This window comes from Manacus vitellinus, unplaced genomic scaffold (genome assembly GCF_001715985.3).
Source record: "Manacus vitellinus isolate BGI_N305 unplaced genomic scaffold, ASM171598v3 scaffold_65_pilon, whole genome shotgun sequence".
Classification (NCBI taxonomy): domain Eukaryota; kingdom Metazoa; phylum Chordata; class Aves; order Passeriformes; family Pipridae; genus Manacus; species Manacus vitellinus.
Window position 1 is genome coordinate 155,646 of NW_021940724.1, and position 19,860 is coordinate 175,505.

Below are 19,860 nucleotides of genomic sequence, written 5' to 3' on the forward strand. Positions count from 1 at the left end.
TATTTCAAAGAGCCTTTCCTGTGTTTTGAGTTGCATCATCTCCTCCCAAAAAGGCAGAAGAAACTGGACTTCCTTCGGTACAAACTTAAGAAAAAATTCACCTCACGAATATAAAAGATGCAAAAAAAACCCCAAAAGGCATTTTGTTCCCAATGGGATGCCAGGAGTGGGAAGGGAAGGTGTCAGCAGGATGGGAAGGGGATGTTTCACAGCTCCTGTGCCTCCAGGGATTTTTCCAAGTGCCTCTGGGCATCGGTGGGAATTTTGCAGCTCTTGTTTGTGGTGCAAAGGGCCATCTGCTCCAACAGATTGTTTGAGAGAAGCGGAGCTGTGGCCAATCTGTCTCAGATTTTGGAGGTGAAGGAGGAACTTGGTTTCATGAGCAATTTGGAGCAAATCAGATTTGCCTCATTTCCAGGCTGCCACTGGAATAGGACAGAACTTCTCCCCCCTTTCCCCTGATTAATTTAGAGGACATAAAAAAGTCCCTCTAAAAATGCCAACGGATTGAGCTTTACTTGAGTGCCACCCTGAGGAGCAGCTGGGAAATGAGGTGAACTCACCTGTGCAGGATTTTCTGGGGCTGCATCATGTGGTATAGCACCAGAGACCTGTGATCATCTGCAGCAACAACTTCGGGAGGAGGATCATATTTATTCACAGCAGCAACCTGTTCCCACAGTTTAGAGGGGCAAAAAAGAAAGAAAAGCAGTGATATAATTGCTTCCAGCTGCAATTTGGCTTCAAAGGTCCCTGTGAATAATGATGGATTTGTGTTTCTGGGGGTCAGTCTTTGTGCTGGGCTTGCCACATAAATCTTTCCAGGAGATTTAGGCAGAGTTTGATGGATGGATGGAAGGCAGCCAGATATAACTCACCATCTTTAATATATTCAACCTTTTCCCAGGGAAGAAAACAGGATGCCACAAAGTAATTTTGCTTAGGTTTTAATTATCCATTAATTTGCATCCTCTCAGTGCTGGTGGAAGATGCCAAACTCAAATCCTCAGGGACTGGAGCCATTCAGAAAAGGAACAGAAATAATAAAGAAAACAAGCAAACTCCAGTTTTCTCCTGACAATGCATTTCTGTCTTTCCTGGGAGGAAAAGCACTCAAATTCCAAGGATTCCCTCCATCCCTTCTGTTGGAAGGAGCTGTGTATTTTTGGGTGTTGTTAAATGTTACACACTCAGAAATAAGGTAAGGACTTCCACAAGGACAAGTGGAAGGTTTTGCACCTGGGAAAACACATAATCTAGGAATGCAACACAGGCTGGGATCTACCTGGGATCTGCCAGGAAGGGACCTGGGGGAGAACAAGCTCAGTAGGAGTGAGCAGGTTGTATCACAAGGAGTTGTTATCCCGCTCTGCTCAGCACTTGCCAGGCCACACCTGGAATATTGGGCTCAGTTTTGGTTCCTGGTATACAAAAAATATGTGGACAGGCTGGAGAGGGTCCAGAGAAGGGTCACAAAGATGATCCAAGGACCAGGAAGCCTGAAAGGCTGGGTTTGTTCAGCCCTGAGAACAAAAGGCTCAGGGAGACCTTATGATCATATTCCAATGTTTAAAGTGTGGCTACAAGGATGGAGACTCCCTTTGTACCAGGAATCCCAGGATAAAATGAGGGTCAATGGCTACAAGTAACTCCTGAGGAGATTCTAATTGGATACAAGAGATAAAATTTTCACAGTGAAAACAATCATTGGAATATTCAAGACCAGGTTGGATGGGGCTTGGAGCAACCTGGGCTAGTGGAAGGTGTCCTTGCCCATGGCAGGGGGTTGGAATGAGATGATCTTTAAGGTCCCTTCCAACCCAAACCATCCTGGATTTTCTGATAACCTCCCCAGGGAAGTGGTGGATTCCCAGTGTCGGGCACTTTTAAGATTGGGCTGAACAAAGGTGCTGGGCCATCTTTTATGGTTCTTTTCCCCAAAAAAAGGTTGGACCAGATGATCCATGAGGTCCCTTCCAACCTGGTATTCTATGATTCATGGCAGTTATACCTATATTAGGACAGGTTGTGGTGGAAAACATTCCATCTTGGAATCCAATGTCCATGCTACTCTGGGAGAAGAGGAGGCAATTCCATTTTAGCTTTAATTTGGTGCTGGAATTAGTGGCTGGGAGCACAGTAGGTGCATCCTGGTGCACATCATCTGGCCAAGGTTATCCCAAAAGAGCTCTAGTTCATGTAATACAAGATTATTCCACGACCAGAATCAAACATGAGCAACCAGGAGTTTCCCCTTCCAAACTTCTGAGCTCAACTACTGATCTAAACTTCTGAGCTGCTGCATTTTTGATCTAAACTAAAACATTTCTGAATGTCCATTTTGTGCCAGCGAGACAGAAGAGCTGGTGCCTCCAAATCCAAGAGAATTCACAAGGCTGAGACATCCTAAAATAACCAGAGGGGAGGATTTTCGGGAATAACTTTTATCACCCCAAAGGGCCAGTCTAAACCAGCCACCCAGGCTTAATTTTGACAGTCCACAGAGAAGGAAAAATGTTGTTAATATATTAAAATTTATATTAGGAGGGAAACAGGTTGGTACTTAAGATAAAGAGCAAGATCAGCATCTCAAAGGTGGGGTAAATGACACTCTGGTGTCATCCCTCCTGTGTGTTCATGGCAGAATAAAGCTGGCATTAAACAAGAACCTTAATATTTATGCAGCTGAAGTTGGGAGTGATGAATTTCCTGAAAGGATGATTTTTTAAAGGATAATTCCTTGAAACACAACCCCAACTGGCAGCTGATGATCCTAAAAGTTCCAGCTTGGCTTGGGCCCAAATACAACGGGCAGCAACCAAGTTACAGTTCAGGCACCACGACAGGGAAAGGTTTTTATTCCAATAGTTACTGTGAGCAACTATTTGGGGGGAGGAGATTTTACAGATTTCATGGTCTTTATTTAGAAAAATCCCAGAATGACATGATGTTTGCATACCTTTTCTTTCACTGCAACCTTCTTGAGGTCCAGCTCCGTGACTTGGAGCACCGCGAAAATCGCCGAGAGCCAATAATCTGCTTGTTCCTGAGGGACAAAGTTTCTAATTTGACACCAAATACTCGATTTCCTCCATGTAATATTTAATTCCAATCGTTTGAAATGAAATTGGCCTTAATACATCCCCAGATTTTTACCCTGGGTGTGTCAGTACCAAGCACAAATTGACCCCCCCCAACAAGCTCAGCTGCTGCTGCCAGACCTGAGTTGTTCAAAAGGCTGAAACTACAAAGGGCAAAAGATGGGAATTAAAAGCTCAAAAAGAATATGATCAAACTTTGCTTAGGAGGACATCTAATAAAAAAAAAAAACTCTTATGGGGGACCAGGAGCTGCCTATTTCAGGTATTTTTTCCTGCTAATTTCACTGTGTGTCACAACAGATCATTCTCATAAAAGCCAATAAAAAACTGGCAATTACAGGAAAAAATTCAACTCTTTTGACATTTATTCCTCTTTCTGCCATTGGAAATCTGTAAAAGTCCCCCAAAATTTAGAAATCACAGCTCAGGATAAAATCATCTTTGATCACTCAGGACAAATTGCAAATGCAAAGTCAGAGTTTCTGATATTTTGCAAAGGATGTTGTTGTTGATAAAATGAATGTTTGATTCCTCACTTGAGGAATATTAGGGGGGCCATTAATGAGAACTAGGAAGAAAAGAGGATATAGATTCCACAGACATTATTTTAAAAGGGGTGTTATTAAGCTTCTTCAAGCTTAATAGGAAAAATAGGCCTTCAAATCAAACAAAAAGGGGATCTTTTAACACACAGAAATCATGGGGTACAAATGTATAAATGGATTAAAAAATGGAATTAATAAAATTAATGTGTGGATATTCAGCAAGATGATTCATGTGCAGCTTTGGTTCAGACAAATTTCCCAGAGAAAGGCTGGGAATCAACCCAGGGATCAACATTTCTTCCACTCATTCCCTGAAATGACTTCCAACAAAGACAGAAACTTGAGGCTCAAAAGATTCCGGTGTGATCCAAACCACCTGGGTTTAGATCCTAATTTTTTGGGTTCCTCTTTGGCCTCTTTCTTACCTGCAGAGGGTTTTTTAAAAGGTTGAGAACTCGGAGGAGGGGCAGATCTTCAATCCACTTGAGCTCAGGCAGCTCAGCAACCTAATGAACGACAGAAACAGAGCTGTTAAATCGGCAGCGACGGCACCTACCAAAACTGTGAGGGGAAAAGAAAAGCATTTTCATCCCTGCTCTTAAAATCTGGATGTAAAAAAACCCCCATCATTATACCCCCCGAGGGGGTTTACATGTTAACTGCATTCAATGAGGCACTTCAGTCACAAAAAAAGGCAGACGAGTTGGCTGGGAGCTGGAGCGGGGCGGTGTCATCCAGACAGCAATTTCCAACCACCTGCACTTTCCCCCAGTTCTTTTCAAATGTCAAGCCCTAAAACATTTAGCTTTTATGTGGCTGATGTGCTTAAGTGAGGCAATTCTGCAGTTATAGTCAGTGCTCTGGCTGACTAGCCAAAAAAAAAACAACAAAAGAAATTCCTTTTAAGAGTTTCTTTTCTCTGGAGTTCAAGTTCATTGTCCTTGGCTGGTTGTGTCCAGAGGGGGATAAATTCCACTTGTGGGCTCATCTGTCCACCAAGGAAAGCTGCACTCAGGCACATCAGATAAACAGTAGTGGAGTTAATTAAGGTTTGTGTGCCCCAAACAAACCCATGGCAGTGGTGCTGGACCCTGAGGGAAGAGCTGGGAAGCTCTGGATGAAAACAAGGTGGAATTCGTGTCTCCTCATCTCAGCTACTCAGGTGAGTCACTTTATCATCAGTGGACAGGGGGCAGTTCCAGAGCTGTCCCATCCATGGTGGGCTGGGATGAATTGCCTCGTGGGAATACCTGCTTTTCCTCCTCTGCTGAAAAAGTGAATCATGGAATCATCCCAGAATGGTTTGGGTGGGAAGGGACCTGAAAGATCATCCTGTTCCACGGGCAGGGACACCTTCCACTAGCCCAGGTTGCTCCAACGTGGCCTTGGACACTTCCAGGGATCCAGGGGCAGCCACAGCTTCTCTGGGCAACCTGGGCCAGGTCCTCCTCAGCCTTCCAGCCAGGAATTCCTTCCCAGCATCCCATGTAAATCTTTCCTCTTCCAGTTTGCTGTTCCCCTCACCCTATCACCATCTGCCCTTGTAAAAAGTCTCTCTCCCTCTTTTTAGAAGCCCCCTTTTAGTCCTAAAAGGCCAACTGACCCTAAAAGACTTCCAATTCTATCCCTAATTTCTACTCATCTTATGTAAAGTGCCTAAAAATATAAACTTCAACCACAGCCTACCCGAGGCTCATTTTGAGACAAGCCACAAACCAAGTTTGACCGAAGATTTCCCAAAGAAATCATAAAAATTCCAACCACTAATCACTGAACATGTTTACAGGAGAGAAACCTATCATGTCCAGCATTGAAAAATCAACCCCTGAAGATGGTGCTGAGTGGAACTGAGCTGGAATAAGTCACACCTTCCTGTGGCAATGGATTAAAATTCCCTTTTAAATTATTCCTCAGAAGGCGAGGTCCAAAAAAACCAAACGGTGACTCATTAAACAGTTTCAATAACATCATTCCAAGAGGCAAATTTGGATGAGGTAAAATAAATAGCATTTACGTGCTGGAAAGAACAGGGGAAACTACATGAGGCCCTGGAAGTGGTGTTATTAATGCTAATAACAAGCTTATTATGAGGTAGTTTCCTGTCTGATGCAGCTGATGCACCTTGAAATGTCAACCTGAACACAGTGAGAGAAAAAGAATCCCCAGTGCTTCGAATTAATCCTGTAAATAAATGTGTCTTGCAAGTGGGGAAAAAATGACAGAAAATGTTCCATTGCTGGTTGGTGGTTTTATTTCTGATTTTCGCAGGATTTCTTTTCACAGGGAGATCTGTCTTTGATATCGAAGTGGTTCATGAATTGGTGCTATTTTCAATTAAAAAAGAAGAGCAGTATCGAGAGTAGTCTGTATATAAATACCAGTGAGTTGGATTGTACTTCCACTGTACCACTGTAATTCCAGGGAAAATTCTGCTGCGTCACAAAAGCCACTTTAGGGCAGAGAACCTGCAGTTCTGCCTGCCAGGAATTTCCAGCTGAGAGCTCAGAAGGATCTGTGGCTGTCAAATGTGAAGCAGCCTTGGAGTGAAACAACAAAGGAAAAGGAAAAGGTGTCCTATTTCCACAAAAAGGGCGGGAAGGAGGACCTGGGAAACTCCAGGCCTGTCAGCCTGACCTCAGTGCCTGGCAAGGTTCTGGAGCAGATCATCCTGAGTGCAGTCCCACAGCACCTACAGGATGGACAAGGGATCAGACCCAGCTAGCATGGATTTAGGAAGGGCAGGTCCTGTCTGACCAACCTGAGCTCCTTTTATGCCCAGCTGACCCGCCTGGTGGGTGAGGGGAAGGTGTGGATGTGTCTGCCTGGACTTCAGCAAAGCCTTGGACACCGTCTCCCATGGGACACTCCTGGAAAAGGCTTGGCCAGGGGCACTCTGGGCTGGGTGAGGAACTGGCTGAGGGCCCAGAGAGTGGTGGGGATGGAGCTGCTTCCAGCTGGGATCCGTCCCCAGGGGTGTGGCAGCAGGAGCAGGGCAGGGCTTGTGCCCCTGGGCTGGGCGCTGGGGAGGCCACCCCTGGAGTGCTGTGTCCAGCTCTGGGCCCTGAGCTCAGGAAGGCCCTGGAGGGGCTGGAGCAGGGGCAGAGAAGAGCAGCCAGGCTGGGGAAGGGACTGGAGCCCAAGTGCTGGGAGGAGAGGCTGAGGGAGCTGGGGGGGCTCAGCCTGGAGAGGAGGAGGCTCAGGGGAGACCTCCTCACTCTCTGCAACTCCCTGCCAGGAGGGGGGAGCCGGGGGGGGTCAGACTCTGCTCCAGGGAACCAGCAGTAGGACAAGAGGGCACGGCCTCAAGCTGTGCCAGGGGAAGTTTAGGTTGAACATCAGGAAGAAATTCTTTTCAGAGAGGGTGCTCAGCCATTGGAATGGGCTGCCCAGGGAAGTGGGGGATTCTCCATCCCTAGAGGTGTTTTGGGTGAGACTGGATGTGGCATCAGTGCCATGGGCTGGGAACTGTGGAGGTCGTGGATCAAGGGTTGGGCTGGATGATCTCAGAGGTCCTTTCCAACCCTTCTGATTCTATAATTCTATGATTCTATGATTCTAATATTAATTTCTTGCAGTGTCGTGAGATTTTTTGACCTCTCAAAGAAATTTAATTTAAAAAAATAAATATATTCTGCATTCTTAGGAGAAGCTGAGGTGGATATGAAGTGTGGTACCTGGTTATCCTCCAGGTTGACGGTCTCCAGCAGATCATGTCCCTGCAAGCCTTGTAAACTGGTTATTTTATTGCTGGACAGGTCCAGCTTCTGTAGAGTTTTCAAGCTCTCCAGCCCAGTCGCCTTCTCAATCTGGTTGAAGCCCTGAGAAATGAAAGCACAGAAACTGTTCATCAAGTTCTACGGGTGGAAAACAACATTCCTGAGTTCATTTTCTTGTTGAGAATCCTGTTATGCCCCATCTTCATCTCGAGGTGACACATTACAGCTTTTCCATCCTGCTCAAGGATGTCCTGATTAGCTCATCTTCAACTCACCTTGAAGAGCAGCGAGAGACAACAGCAATAAAAAGAGCTTTAACATCCTTTTAAAGCTGATTCTGGCCTAAGAATGCTCTTGTCACTATAAAAAAATTTAGAATATTGATATGCACATAAAAGGATAGAATATATATACATAAATACATTGAATTTCCCTCTGTAATCGGGGTTATATTTACATTTTGATTGCAGAATAATTAATGAAAATATTAATTCAGAAGATACAGGAGACAGGCTGAGGGTGGAGGCTGTTCTCCTGGAGAAGGGAAGGCTCCAGGGAGACCTGAGAGCCTCTTCCAGGGCTTAAAGGGGCTCCAGGAGAGCTGGAGAGGGACTGGGGACAAGGCATGGAAGGACAGGACACAGGGAATGGCTTCCCAGTGCCAGAGGGCAGGGATAGATGGGATATTGGGAAGGATGGGAGGGTGGGGAGGGACTGGAATGGATTTTCCAGAGAAGCTGTTGCTGCTCCTGGATCCCTGGAAGTGTCCAGGGCCAGGTTGGAGCAACCTGGGCTAGTGGAAGGTGTCCCTGCCCATGGCAGGGGGTGGCACTGGATGACCTTGAAGGTCCCTTCCCACCCAAACTTTTCCTGACTCAGTGATTCTACAAGATGATCTAAAAATATCTCTGGGATACACCAATTTTTATGAATGCACATTAAGGAAGGCAGACTTGGTTTCCTGTCAGTGACAGCAGGCACGGAAATGTTTAAAATATAATAATTAAAAAAACCCAAACAACAAACAACCACTTTACAGTAAATTCATCTGGACCAACCCAAGAACTGACCCCTGGTTTTGAGAACTCACAACCAACTGTTGCTGCTTGACATTCCTTTCCCAAACCAGGTGACATGGAAGCCCCACATTTATCCCTGCACACCACATGGCTTTGTTTCTCAGGGCCTCAAAAAATCAGGGAATCGCTCATGCTCTGAACTCATAACGGTTTGGGTTTTAGGCCTCTTCCTGGCAACCAGGCCGAAACTAGAGAAGTACCTACATGCCAATATTCCACGCTATTCTTTACGTAAGTAGGAACATAAATAGAAGTTGGAGGAAGTTGGTTGGCCAGATTTTTTCTGGAGAAGTTGGAGACAGCCGGTCCCTGTGGCCGCTCTCGCTTGTGTGGCAGTGAGGCCTGCGAGGCCTGTGTGAGGCCTGCGAGGCCTGTTGTTTTCCCGATCCAAGAGGAGAAATTTGGTGGAGTGGCCTTCGTTTTCTTAAGGAAAGCATTAAAATTTTGGTTTGTTAGTTCTTTATTAGTTGGTTACATCTGTTTCTCTGAGGTTTTTTGGGTGTTGGGGGTTTCTTTCTTATGTGTATATCGTTTTTGTAACCCTACGGCTGCTCTCGCTCGTGTGGGAGTGAGGCCTGCAAGGCCTTGTGAGGCCTGCGAGGTCTGTTGTTTTCCCGATCCAAGAGGAGAGATTTGGTGGAGTGGCCTTCATTTTCTTAAGGAAAGCATTAAAATTTTGGTTTGCTAGTTCTTTATTAGTTGAGTATGCCTGTTTTTCTGTTTTTTTGGGTGTTGGGGGTTTCTTTCTTACGTGTATATAGTTTTTGTAACCGTAAGTAAGCATAAATACATATATATATTGCTTTAGTTCTGTTATTTTAGTTCTTCTGGTGTTTTTTTTTTCTTCTCCCTTCCCTTTCCTTTATAAAAGCCCTTTTCACTGTGGTCCTGAGGACTTGAGGGCCAAACCACCACAGAACTCAGCTCTCTGCTCATCCCTGTCCCAGTGCCCACAGGTGCCCAAATGGCTCCTCCACGAGATTCTTTCCACACATAACCTTGGAATTCCTGTTTTTCCAGCGGCCTCACCTTGTGCTGGAAGCTCGGAAGCCTCATCTTCTGTTAATAAATATTTAGGAACTATGGAGACAAACAAGCCGGTTGACTCTCGTGTTATTCCAGTTGTCTGTCCTTGACATTTTTCCCGGCTTTTAAATGTTTAATTAGGTTATTAATAGCATGGAGGCTCCCTCTCTCTTTAATGGGATACAGCTCCGAGCTCCAGTTGCAAAATTCCGGGAACAAAAGGGATCTGTGGAGAAATCCTCGGAAAATTCCTAAGAGTCCAGTTTATTAGAGCTGCACTTCTTATTTATTTTTTTTTTATTGCAAATGTGAGCCTTTTTGGGTCCAGCCTTTCTTCCCAACTTCAGAACTTACCACTCTTTCAACCTAAAAAGCTCCAGGGAAAACAGGAAAGGAGGGAATTGCTGGGAAGAGAAGGGGGTGATTGCTCCCATTAAAAAAAAAAAAAGTGCATTTTATTCTAATTAGCATTTTATTCTAAAAAAAGTGCATTTTATTCTAATTAGCATTTTATTCTGAAAAAAAAGTGCATTTTATTCTAAAAAGAAAGTGGACCTTATTCTAAAAAAGTGCATTTTATTATATAAAAAACTGAATTTTATTCCAATTAGCATTTTATTCTAAACAAAAAAGTGCATTCTATGCTAATTAGCATTTTATTCTTTAAAAAGTGCATTTTATTCTAATTAGCATTTTATTCTAAAAATGTGCATTTTATTCTAAAAAGAAAGTGCATTTTATTCTAATTAGGATTTTATTCTGAAAAAAATTGCATTTTATTCTAAAAAGAAAGCGCATTTTATTCTAAAAAGAAAGGGCATTTTATTCTAAAAAGAAAGGGCATTTTATTCTAAAAAGAAAGGGCATTTTATTCTAAAAAAAAGTGTATTTTATTCTGAAAAAAAAGTGTATTTTATTCTAAAAAGAAAGTGAATTTTATTCTAATTAGCATTTTATTCTAAAAAGAAAGTGCATTTTATTCTAAAAAGAAATGGCATTTTATTCTAAAAAAATGCATTTTATTCTAAAAAAAATGCATTTTATTCTAATTAGTATTTTATTCTAAAAACGTGCATTTTATTCTAAAAAAAAGTGCATTTTATTCTAATTAGCATTTTATTCTAAAAAAAGTGCATTTTATTCTAATTAGGATTTTGTTCTAAAAAAAAAAAAGCATTTTATTCCATTGACAGGAAACTAGCAGGATTATTGATTTCTTACCAAATTGAGGATCCTGAGGGGCAGGTTCTCCAGGCCGCTGATGGCCCTGAGGCTGTTGTGGGACAAACTCAGGTGGGTCAGGCTGTGACACTTCTCCAGTCCTTTGATTTCCCTGATATTATTAACTGAGGTTTATTTAAGGGAAATAACACAAAAACCTTGCCAGGAAAAAAAGTTATACTGACCTGACCATCTGCATCATAATTTAATTTAACAATTTAACTTAAATAAGGGAAGAAAAGCTGAGTTACTGTCAAGGAGAAATGCCTGCAAAACGTGTCCCTGCTGCAGGATGTGGTTTTTAATTTAGGATTATTAAAAAAAGCAGCTTGTTTTGTCTGCCATGTCCTCAGGGAGGAGTGTTTGACACGGGTGTCACTTTGCTATTCATAATTTGGCATTTTTTTTTAAATTCCAGGCTCATTTCCCTCTATTTCAGGGGGTTTTGGTGCAGATGTGGACAAAAATGAACCTATTTTTGTCCCCATTTCAATAACATCTTCACTGCCAGATGAAGGAATTGAAATAAAATTGAAAAAAAAAAAAACCAGATTCAGACCCACAATATGAGACTTTGAGCTTTTTTTTCTTTTCCCCTTCTCATTTTGCTGTGGGGTTTTTGCCTCTGCAGAGGAAAATTAGAATTGCAGAGGCAGAGTGACTCAGTGCTGTGCTCTGACAAGAATCAGGTCACCTGAACACCTCATAAATGTGGGAATAATGTCACCTGGGCAGCCTGGGAATGTTTCATCTGCTCCTCCACAAAAAAGGGACTGTATTAGGATAATTTTGGAATGGGCAGGAAAAAAAGTGCAACAGCCCCAGTGTTGTTCCTTTCAGAGAGCAGAAAATGCAATTCCTGAGGAAAAGAGGGAAAGTTCAGGAGAGGCTGTGAAAGTCCAGGAGAGTTCAGGAAAGCACTGCAGAATCTTTAGGGAGACTCTGGGAATTCTTGGAAAAGCAGCCATGAAAAAAACCTTAATTTCCAGGTTCCTCTTTATCTGGTTTCTGCCCCAGGAGTGTTTCTAATTCCACAAACTGGGATGAGTGTGGAGCAGAACCTTTGGGTGCTTCCCTCACACTCTGGAAATTTGTCTCTCACTTAACAATCCTTAAAATATCTTTAAAAATCACTTAAAAACTCATTTTCATTCCCATTAAATGCCTTGTGCTGCCCAGTCCCTGCTTAATTAGTTCTGAGATTAAACAACAGTTTATTTCAGGCAGCTCAGTGTTCCAAGATCATTCCTTGTTAATCCCTGCTATTTAAAAATCCTGGGATTATTTATTCCCTCTGCACAGACACTGGGACAAGTCACTTTTCACTTCTCCATCACACAAAAATTGGAAGGCTGTGAAAGTCCAGGAGAGTTCAGGAAAGCACTGCAGAATCTTTAGGGAGACTGTGGGAATTCTTGGAAAAGCAGCCATAAAAAAAAGTCAATTTGCAGGTTTGTGTTTATGTAGTTTCTGTCCCAAGAGTGTTTCTAATTCCACAAACTAGGATGAGTGTGGAGCAGAACCTTTGGGTGCTTCCCTCAAACTCCAGGAATTTGCCTCTCACTTAAAAATCCTTAAAATCATATAAAAAAATAACTTAAAAACCCATTTTCATTCCAGAAAGGATACAATCCAGGAAGAGTTTAGTAAGGCACTGGTATGCTGACAAATCTTGCATTTTAGAGATTTGATTGTACGAAAAATCCGCTTCCTAAAGTGAAAAAAAAGAAATAGGAATTTAGTTTTTTGATTTTGCCTCTGCCCAGACATAACAGGGAATTTATTTGGAATTTAAACCCCTAAAAGGCACTTTTTTTGCCACCTTACCTTGAGGTTTTTTGGTGGTTTGAACCCGAAACACTCAGTCAGTTCATTGTGGGAAGCGTCCAGCTCTAGCAAATAAGGCATGTGACTGACACAAGAAAGATCTAGAAATAAAAGAAAGATATTAAAACCTGCACAGGGTTTTATTTATTAATTTATTTATTTATTAAATCTCTAACAAAAAATTAATTAAATTTATTATTTTAATTTATTTATTAAATCTCAGCACAGGTGGGTGCAGAGGCCGTCACGTGATAATTAGAAATTTGATAATTACCTTAAATTAGGAATCAATTTGGAGCTGCACAGGGAGAAAAGTGAGGTTTAAAATGCAGAAATCGGAGGGATTAACACCCTCTGCCAGAGAAAATGATGGGTTTGAAACCAGAAAGAGCAAATATCCAAGGTGTAAATTGAATTTCCAGCACCTCAAGTGAAGAAGATGAAGCCATTGCTGGATACTTTGGGAAGATCAAGCCATTGCTGGATAATTTGGGAAGAAGATCAAGCCATTGCTGGATATTTTGGGAAAAAGATCAAGCCATTGCTGGATATTTTGGGAAAAAGATCAAGCCATTGCTGGATTTTTTGGGAAGATCAATCCATAGATGGATATTTTGGGAAGAATTTCAAGCCATTGCTGGATATTTTGGGAAGAAGATCAAGCCATTGCTGGATATTTTTTGGAAGAAGATGAAGCCATTGCTGGATATTTTTGGGACAAAAATCAAGCCATTGGTGGATTTTTTGGGAATAAACAGCCATAGCTGGATATTTTGGGAAGATGAAGCCATTGCTGGATATTTTGGGAAGAAGATCAAGCCATTGCTGGATAGTTTGGGAAGAAGATCAAGCCATTGCTGGGTGTTTTTGGGAAGAAGATCAAGGCATTGCTGGATATTTTTGGGAAGAAGATCAAGCCATTGATGGATATTTTGGGAAGAAGATCAAGCCAAAGCTGGATATTTTTTGGAAGATCAAGCCATTGGTGGATATTCTGGGGAGAAGACCAAGCCATTGCTGGATATTTTGGAAGATGAAGCCATTGCTGGATATTTTGGGAAGAAGATCAAGCCATTGTTGGATATTTTAGGAAAAAGATCAAGCCATTGCTGGATTTTTTGGGAAGATCAATCCATAGATGGATATTTTGGGAAGAATTTCAAGCCATTGCTGGATATTTTGGGAAGAAGATGAAGCCATTGCTGGATATTTTGGGAAGAAGATGAAGCCATTGCTGGATATTTTGGGAAGAAGATCAAGCCATTGCTGGATATTTGGGAAGAAGATTGAAAGCCATTGCTGGAATATTTTGGAAGAAGATTGAAAGCCATGCTGGATATTTTTGGGAAGAAGATGAAGCCATTGCTGGATAATTTTGGGCAAAGAAGAATGAAGCCATTGCTTGGAATTTTGGGAAGAAGATGAAGCCATTGCTGGAATCATTTTTGGGAAGAAGATGAAGCCATGGCTGGATATTTTGGAAAGAAGATCAAGCCATTGCTGGATATTTTGGGAAGAAGATCAGGCCTTGTTGGATATTTTGGGAAGAACATCAAGCCATTGTTGAATATTCTGGGAGGAAGATCAAGGCATAGCTGGATATTTTTGGGAAGAAGATCAAGGTATAGCTGGATATTTTTGGGAAGAAAGATCTCAAGCCCATTGCTGAATTTGGGAAGAAAAGATCAAGCCACTGCTGTTAATGTTTTGAGAAGAAGATCATCCATTGTTGGATATTTTGGAAGATAACATTGGCTGGATAATTTGGAAGAAGATCAAGCCATTGCTACTGGATATTTGGGAAAAGATCAAGCCAGATTGCTGGATTTTTTTGGGAAGATCATCATACGATGGATATTTGGGGAAGAAATTTCAAGCCATTGCTTGATATTTTGGGGAAGAAGATCAAGCCATTTGCTGACTAATTTTTTGGAAGAAGAATGAAGGCATTTGCTGGATTGTTTTTGGAAGAAGATGAAGCCATTGCTGGATATTTTTTGAAGAACGATCAAGCCATTGCTGGATATTTTTGGATATTGCTGGATATCAATCCAAGCCATTGCTGGATATATTGTGTTACTAAAATACCCCCCAGTACAGTGGAATTTCTCATCTGAGATGATTCCACCACCCAAGAATTTTACTGTGGCTTATTTACCTAACAAACCATTAATTTTATTGTAGGAAAGGTCCAGTTTCTGCAGGTGGACAAATCCACAGAGGATTTGGACGTCCCTTAACTCACGACCCTGCAAAAAAGGAAAATAAAGAGATTTTTAACAAGCAGTTGTGCAACCTGAGCAAACACAGGAGCAGGAGACAGTGAAGACATGACATTTACACCAAGTGATGTTACACCAGCCACGAATGGAGAAAAGGTCAAAAAAGAAACTTTAAAACAACCAGGAGAGAGAAACCTGGAGCCAGGAAAAATGCCAGGGAAACAAAGGCTGCATGGAAAATGATACAGAAGTAAGTAATTTTTTAATGAAAGATTTCAACTTTTTGAATGCACCATTTTTTACATTTTTCCAGTGCACCATTTTCCCATGTTTCTCCATTTTGTAGAAAGTGATGTTTGAAATGTAGAAATTGGATGGATTAACACCTTCTGCCAGAGAAAAAAAAATGGGTTTGAAACCACAAATATGAAACAGCACTGACAGGGAGAGACAAAAATCTGCATCTTGATATTTTTATTTTTTTTTTGGATACTTTTTTTACTATTTGCTGGTAGAAAGAGGAAACTTGTGAGTAGAGAAGGACTTAAAACTGATTTTTTTTTTGCTTGTACTTACTGAGAGGAATAGATCGAGATAAACGTATTCAAGGCCAGGGGCTGAGCAGCCCAGTCTGTGGAGCCCCTCAGCTGCAGTGTCTTCATCCAAAACTCCCTCAAACCGATCCTAAAAAACACCAGAAAGGGGGGCAGGGACAGGAATGGATTAAGGGGAGATCCATGGAGCGAAATTCCACACTTGGAAGAGTTTGGGGGCTGCTGGGATGCAACAGGGTTTAATAAAATCCTCAATCGAACGCTGCTTTCAGCGCTTCATCGACTTCCTGAGACACTAAAAAGGAGGAAAAATGAGGAATACAACCCCAAAAAATTAAATAAAAACAAGCTATTTATCAGTTCTGTACATTTAAAAAGGTCCAGCAGGTTTTCTGTGGGGATTTTTAGTTTTTTACCTCATGGATTAAACACACAGCTCCACACAGGCCCCACTCCCAGAGACGCTGAGCATCCTAAGGCACTAAAAATCAGGAAAAATGAGGAATACAACTACAAAAAAATTAAATAAAAAGCTGCTCTTTATCACTTCTATACATTTAAAAAGTTTCAGCAGGTTTTCTGTGGGGATTTTTACTTTTTTACCTTCTGATTTATGAAGAGCTCTACACAGGCCCCATTCCCAGAGATGTTGACCATCCTGAGGCACTAAAACCCAGGAAAAATCAGGAATACAACTGCAAAAAAAATTAAATAAAAACCTGCTCCTTATCAGTTCTATACATTTAAAAAGCTCCAGCAGGTTTTCTGTGGGGATTGTTACTTTTTTATCTCCTGGGTTAAACAGAGCTCTACACAGGCCCCATTCCCAGACATGTTGACCATCCTGAAGCACTAAAAACCAGAAAAATGAGGAATACAACCCAAGAAAAGTTAAATGAAAATACGGCATCTACCAGTTTTACACATTTAAAAAGGTCCAGTAGGTTTTCTGTGGGGATTTTTATTTTTTACCCCTGCTTTAAACATACAGCTCCACACAGGCCTCATTCACAGAGATGCTGAGCATCCGAACGCACTAAAAACCAGCAAAAATGAGAAATACAGCCCAAAAAAACTTAAATAGAAACATGCTATTTATCAGTTCTATACATTTAAAAAGGTCCAGTAGGTTTTCTGTGGGAATTTTTACTTTTTTACCTCCTGCTTTAAACACACAGCTCCACACAGGCCCCATTCCCAGAGATGTTGACCATCCTGAGGCACTAAAAACCAGGAAAAATGAGGAATACAGCCCAAAAAAAACTTAAATAAAACCATGCTATTTATCAATTCTATACATTTAAAAAGGTCCAGCAGGTTTTCTGTGGGAATTTTTACTTTTTTACCTCCTGGATTAAACACACATCTCTACACAGGCCCCACTCCCAGAGTTGCTGAGTATCCCGAGGCACTAAAAACCAGGAAAAATGAGGCATACAGCCCAAAAACACTTAAATAGAAACATTCCATACTAGCTCTATACATTTTAAAAATTTCAGCAGGTTTTCTCTAGGGATTTTTACTTTTTTACCTCATGGGTTAAACACACATCTCTACACAGGCCCCACTCCCAAAGATATTGACCAACCTGAGGCACTAAAACCCAGGAAAAATGAGGAATACAGACCAAAACCACTGAAATAGAAACATGCCATACTAGCTCTACACATTTTAAAAGTTCCAGCAGGTTTTCTGTGGGGATTGTTACTTTTTTAGCTCATGGGTGAAACAGAGCTCTACACAGGCCCCATTCCCAGAGATGCTGAGCATCCTAAGGCACTAAAAACCAGGAAAAATGAGGGATACAGCCCCCCAAAAAACTTAAATACAAACATGGCATATACCAGTTCTATACATTTAAAAAGATCCAGTAGGTTTTCTGTGGGGATTTTTATTTTTTTACCCCTGCTTTAAACACACAGCTCCACACAGGCCCCATTCCCAGAGATGTTGAGCATCCCAAGGCTCTAAAAACCAGGAAAAATGAGGAATATAACCCCCAAAAATTAAATAAAAACATGCTATTTATCAGTTCTATACATTTTAAAAGTTTCAGCAGGTTTTCTCCAGGGATTTTTATTTTTTTACCTCCTGGATTAAACACACATCTCTACACAGGCCCCACTCCCAGAGATGCTGAGTATCCCGAGGCACTAAAAACCAGGAAAAATGAGGCATACAGACCAAAAACACTTAAATAGAAACATGCCATACTAGCTCTACACATTTTAAAAGTTCCAGCAGGTTTTCTGTGGGAATTGTTACTTTTTTAGCTCATGGGTTAAACAGAGCTCTACACAGGCCCCATTCTCAGAGATGCTGATCATCCTAAGGCACTAAAAACCAGGAAAAATGAGCAATACAGCCCAAACCAGTGAAATAGAAACATGCTATTTATCAGTTCTATACATTTAAAACGTTTCAGCAGGTTTCTGTTGGGATTGTTATTTTTTTACCTCCTGGGTTTATAAAGAGCTTTACAAAAGGCCCACTCCCAGAGAGGCTGAGCATCCTAAGGCACTAAAACCCAGGAAAAATGAGGAATACAGCACTAAAAAAGTTAAATAAAAACATGGCATATGCCAGTTCTATACACTTAAAAAAGTTCAGCAGGTTTTCTGTGGGGATTTTTACTTTTTTACCTCCTGGGTTAAACAGAGCTCTACACAGGCCCCATTCCTAGAGATGTTGAGCCACGAAATTCCCATTAACATCCCACCAAATCAGCACCAACATAACCCCAGTGTTGCACCCCAATATGCATATTATGGAAACCCTATAAATGTGTTCAGCATGAGCAGCCAGTGCTGCTCCTGAGAGAGAAATGTTTGCCAAAAAGGCATTTTGACAGCTGGCACTGAGGAGCCTCTGTGCAGGTTTAATGAGAAAACAAGCCAATGGCTTTTGAAATTCCTAAAAGCCTGGAGGAGCCACACAACAATTGCTAATCCAGGGACCAAGATAAATAATGTGATCCTCTAAATTCAAGATAAACAATGTGATCATCTAAATTACAGCACCTCCACATTACAGCAGTGGGAAAAAGAGAAGAATTTATCATATATTTACAGGTGAAATATGATGTTGATGTGGGCATTTAGAGCCCAGTAGAGGAGGGATTAAAAATTCACTTGGGTCCAGAGGCTGACTGAATTTCAGGGCTGGGAATTTGAACAGAAAAAGGGTGTTAATTTGGCCATACATGTGCCAGCTTATCCTTAATCTTTGTATACCAAGGGGACTTGGCAATGCTGGGTTAATGGTTAGAACTGGATTATTTTAGAAGTCTTTTCCAGTCTAAATGATTCTATGAAAGAAAGGGAGGGGGCAATCCAGGAGTACCTTGGACACCATGAGACCCTAAAAAAGGTAGAAATGAGAGGCGAGAGGACACAATCCACACACTCCCCCTTCTTTCCCTCAAATCTCCATCGAGGGATGAGGAGGGAAAGGGCTGTCCCCTCACGAGCACCCCCCTCCCCAGACAGCTGGGCAGCCCTGAGCTGAACCTCTGAGCGCTGTGACTCCTCTTCCCCTTCGCCCTCCTCCTCCTCGTGGTCCTCCTGGCCAGGCGGGCTGAGCTGGGGCTGCTCCTCGGGGCGCCCCTGAGCGAGCTGCTCCGGCGGCTCACGAGAAGGGGTAAGACGCTCCTCGCAGCTGCCCTCTCGGCCGTTCTCCTCGCCCCCCGCCATGAGCCGTGATAAAGAAAAGAGCGGGCGGAGGGGCCGCGCTATCGATCCCGTCCCTACTCAGGCTTGGGCGCCGCCATCTTGTTACTTGTCTCGTTTGCAATGGAGACGGGAAAGGGGTCGCTCCCCCTCAGGGATGCGCAACCGACCGCCCAACCAGCCAATAGAAACGCGGGAGCGTGCAGCGGTGCACCATGGGAGTTGTAGTTCGAGCGCGGGGCGCCCACGCCCGTGTCCGCCGGGCGCGGACATCTTGGGAAGTTGTAAGTCCGCCTCCGCTGAGGCGGCCATTGGCCTCACTCCCCTCTCCCCTTCACAGTGCAAAAGCACAACCTTGGGGTTTTTATATATATATATATATATATATATATATAAATATATATATAGTATATATAGTACGTAATAATATAATAATATTTTAATATATATAATGTTTGTATATAAATATGAGGGGTTTTTGTATATAAACATAGATATTTATAATGTAAAATAATATTTATCTATTTATATAAAATTAAATCTTTTATACAAATAAAATAGTTATTTTTATAATATAAATATTTATATTTATATTCTAGTTATATTCTAGTTAGATGATGATGATGATGATGATATTCTAGTTATATTATATGTAAAATATCATATATCATATGTCATAAAATTTCATATATCATAAAATATCATATATTTTATATATCTATATATAAACCAAACCTTGTTTATATATAAATATATAAATATATAGAGAGATATAAAGTGACCTTGTCACTTTAAGGAGGTAAAGATGCTCACCAAGCCCCTCTGGCAAAGGCCACAGAGCCTTTACTGCCACCTTGATACCTGCAGGGGGAATAAAGTGTTTATTCCACATTTTTGGTCA

At 41.7% G+C, this 19,860-nt stretch overlaps 1 protein-coding gene across 1 annotated transcript in view; it reads right to left on the reverse strand.

Moving 5' to 3' along the window:
* The window catches only part of LRGUK (leucine rich repeats and guanylate kinase domain containing), a 38,999-nt gene extending 19,991 nt beyond the window's left edge, over window positions 1–19,008 (reverse strand). Inside the window, exons 1-10 of the mRNA XM_029963954.1 lie at window positions 18,801–19,008; window positions 15,314–15,421; window positions 14,683–14,764; window positions 12,516–12,616; window positions 12,318–12,399; window positions 10,689–10,813; window positions 7,321–7,464; window positions 4,072–4,152; window positions 2,960–3,046; window positions 564–670 (exon numbers count right to left, since the gene is read on the reverse strand). Of these exons, the coding sequence (XP_029819814.1) occupies window positions 564–670; window positions 2,960–3,046; window positions 4,072–4,152; window positions 7,321–7,464; window positions 10,689–10,813; window positions 12,318–12,399; window positions 12,516–12,616; window positions 14,683–14,764; window positions 15,314–15,421; window positions 18,801–18,983 (1,100 nt within the window). The 5' untranslated portion in view covers window positions 18,984–19,008. The remainder of the gene's footprint in view (window positions 1–563; window positions 671–2,959; window positions 3,047–4,071; window positions 4,153–7,320; window positions 7,465–10,688; window positions 10,814–12,317; window positions 12,400–12,515; window positions 12,617–14,682; window positions 14,765–15,313; window positions 15,422–18,800) is intronic.
* Window positions 19,009–19,860: the final 852 nt, after the last annotated feature.